A 1,214-nucleotide genomic window follows, 5' to 3' on the forward strand; every position below is an offset into this window, starting at 1 on the left:
CATATTATAGTAGCGTCTCCCAGGAAAGCCCTTATCCCCCCTCCCCCCCCACACACATCGCAAAACGCTGGATCTGGGTACAACATATAGACGCGTGTATACTCCTATGCAGATTAAGATCATTCTTCGTGAGCAAGATCTGCTCTCTCTAGGTACATGTGTGCACATGTCATGTGCACATATGTATTTAGAGAGAGCAGAGACAGCGCCGCCAACCCTAAACTTACACAATGCACGCTGACGGAATCTATCTGGAGAATGTCTATGACCAGCAGGAACGGGTATGAAACCCTAAACCCTACACGACTATGCACACGGGGGTGAACACAAAGCAGGGCCAGTTGTCCTAAATCTAAAAGGACAGGACCAGACCATCAGTGAAAACGAAATACGGACCCAAAAAAAGAACCGAAAAATCCCGGTTCAGATATCTCAAACTTACAACGACGGGCCAAAAGGCGCTCCGAGTCCTCCGAAAAAGCCCTTAGCAGCCATTGCACGCATACTATCAACACCCTGCGCCTCATGCATGCTGTCCTGTTCATAGGCCCTCTCCGTGGCCCTATTCTCACCCACAATTGCCTTGGACTGGAGTTCCGTACTTTCCTCCGGTGTCTGCAACGGCCACGCTTCGGCTACACGCGGACGGAGTCGTGTAGGTATTTGCCACAGATCAGCAGACAGTCCAGCTAGGTGGTCCAGGGTCAGGGATGTGTTTAGGGGTGTAGGGGGGGTGTCCACTGTCGTCTGGGATGTCTCGGTCGTGCCGTCGGAAAGGGTCTTAGTGACCGTAGTAGTTGATTTCCCATCTGACAATACAATAGATAATATAATGGTACAGTATAAATGTGTAAGCGTATTGCTATATGATATAAACAACATCGTATAATGCACAAAACCACAAGACCACAACATGATATAATTAACATATCAAACACCCGGACTACGTAGACAGTGATGCTAGGTGTTGATGGCTGCATAGAGGTGCGTCTGATCATGTCCTGAATACCTTCGTGCCGTCTATTTAGGTGTCGCTCTGTGTGCCAGACGAGTGCACCCAGGGGTTCGAAGCAGCAGCAGCAGATACAAGGAGTAGTTACAGACACAAACAGCCATTTGGACTAACACGTGGACAAGTTAAAGATGGATGTATGAGAGCCCACTACTTGCTTACGTCGGTAAATGTATCTGTTCTATGACCTATTCTTAGGCTC

The 1,214-nt window shown here is 48.4% G+C and overlaps 1 protein-coding gene across 1 annotated transcript; it reads right to left on the minus strand.

The window, feature by feature from the left end:
• Window positions 1–438: 438 nt before the first annotated feature.
• Window positions 439–882, minus strand: SARC_16637 (hypothetical protein; the record flags this gene model as incomplete). The annotated part of the gene is made up of 1 exon (XM_014289259.1): window positions 439–882. The coding sequence occupies one exon, from the start codon at window positions 880–882 to the stop codon at window positions 439–441; it is 444 nt and encodes a 147-aa protein (XP_014144734.1).
• Window positions 883–1,214: the final 332 nt, after the last annotated feature.

Source organism: Sphaeroforma arctica (genome assembly GCF_001186125.1).
Source record: "Sphaeroforma arctica JP610 unplaced genomic scaffold supercont1.8557, whole genome shotgun sequence".
NCBI classification, from domain to species: Eukaryota; class Ichthyosporea; order Ichthyophonida; genus Sphaeroforma; species Sphaeroforma arctica.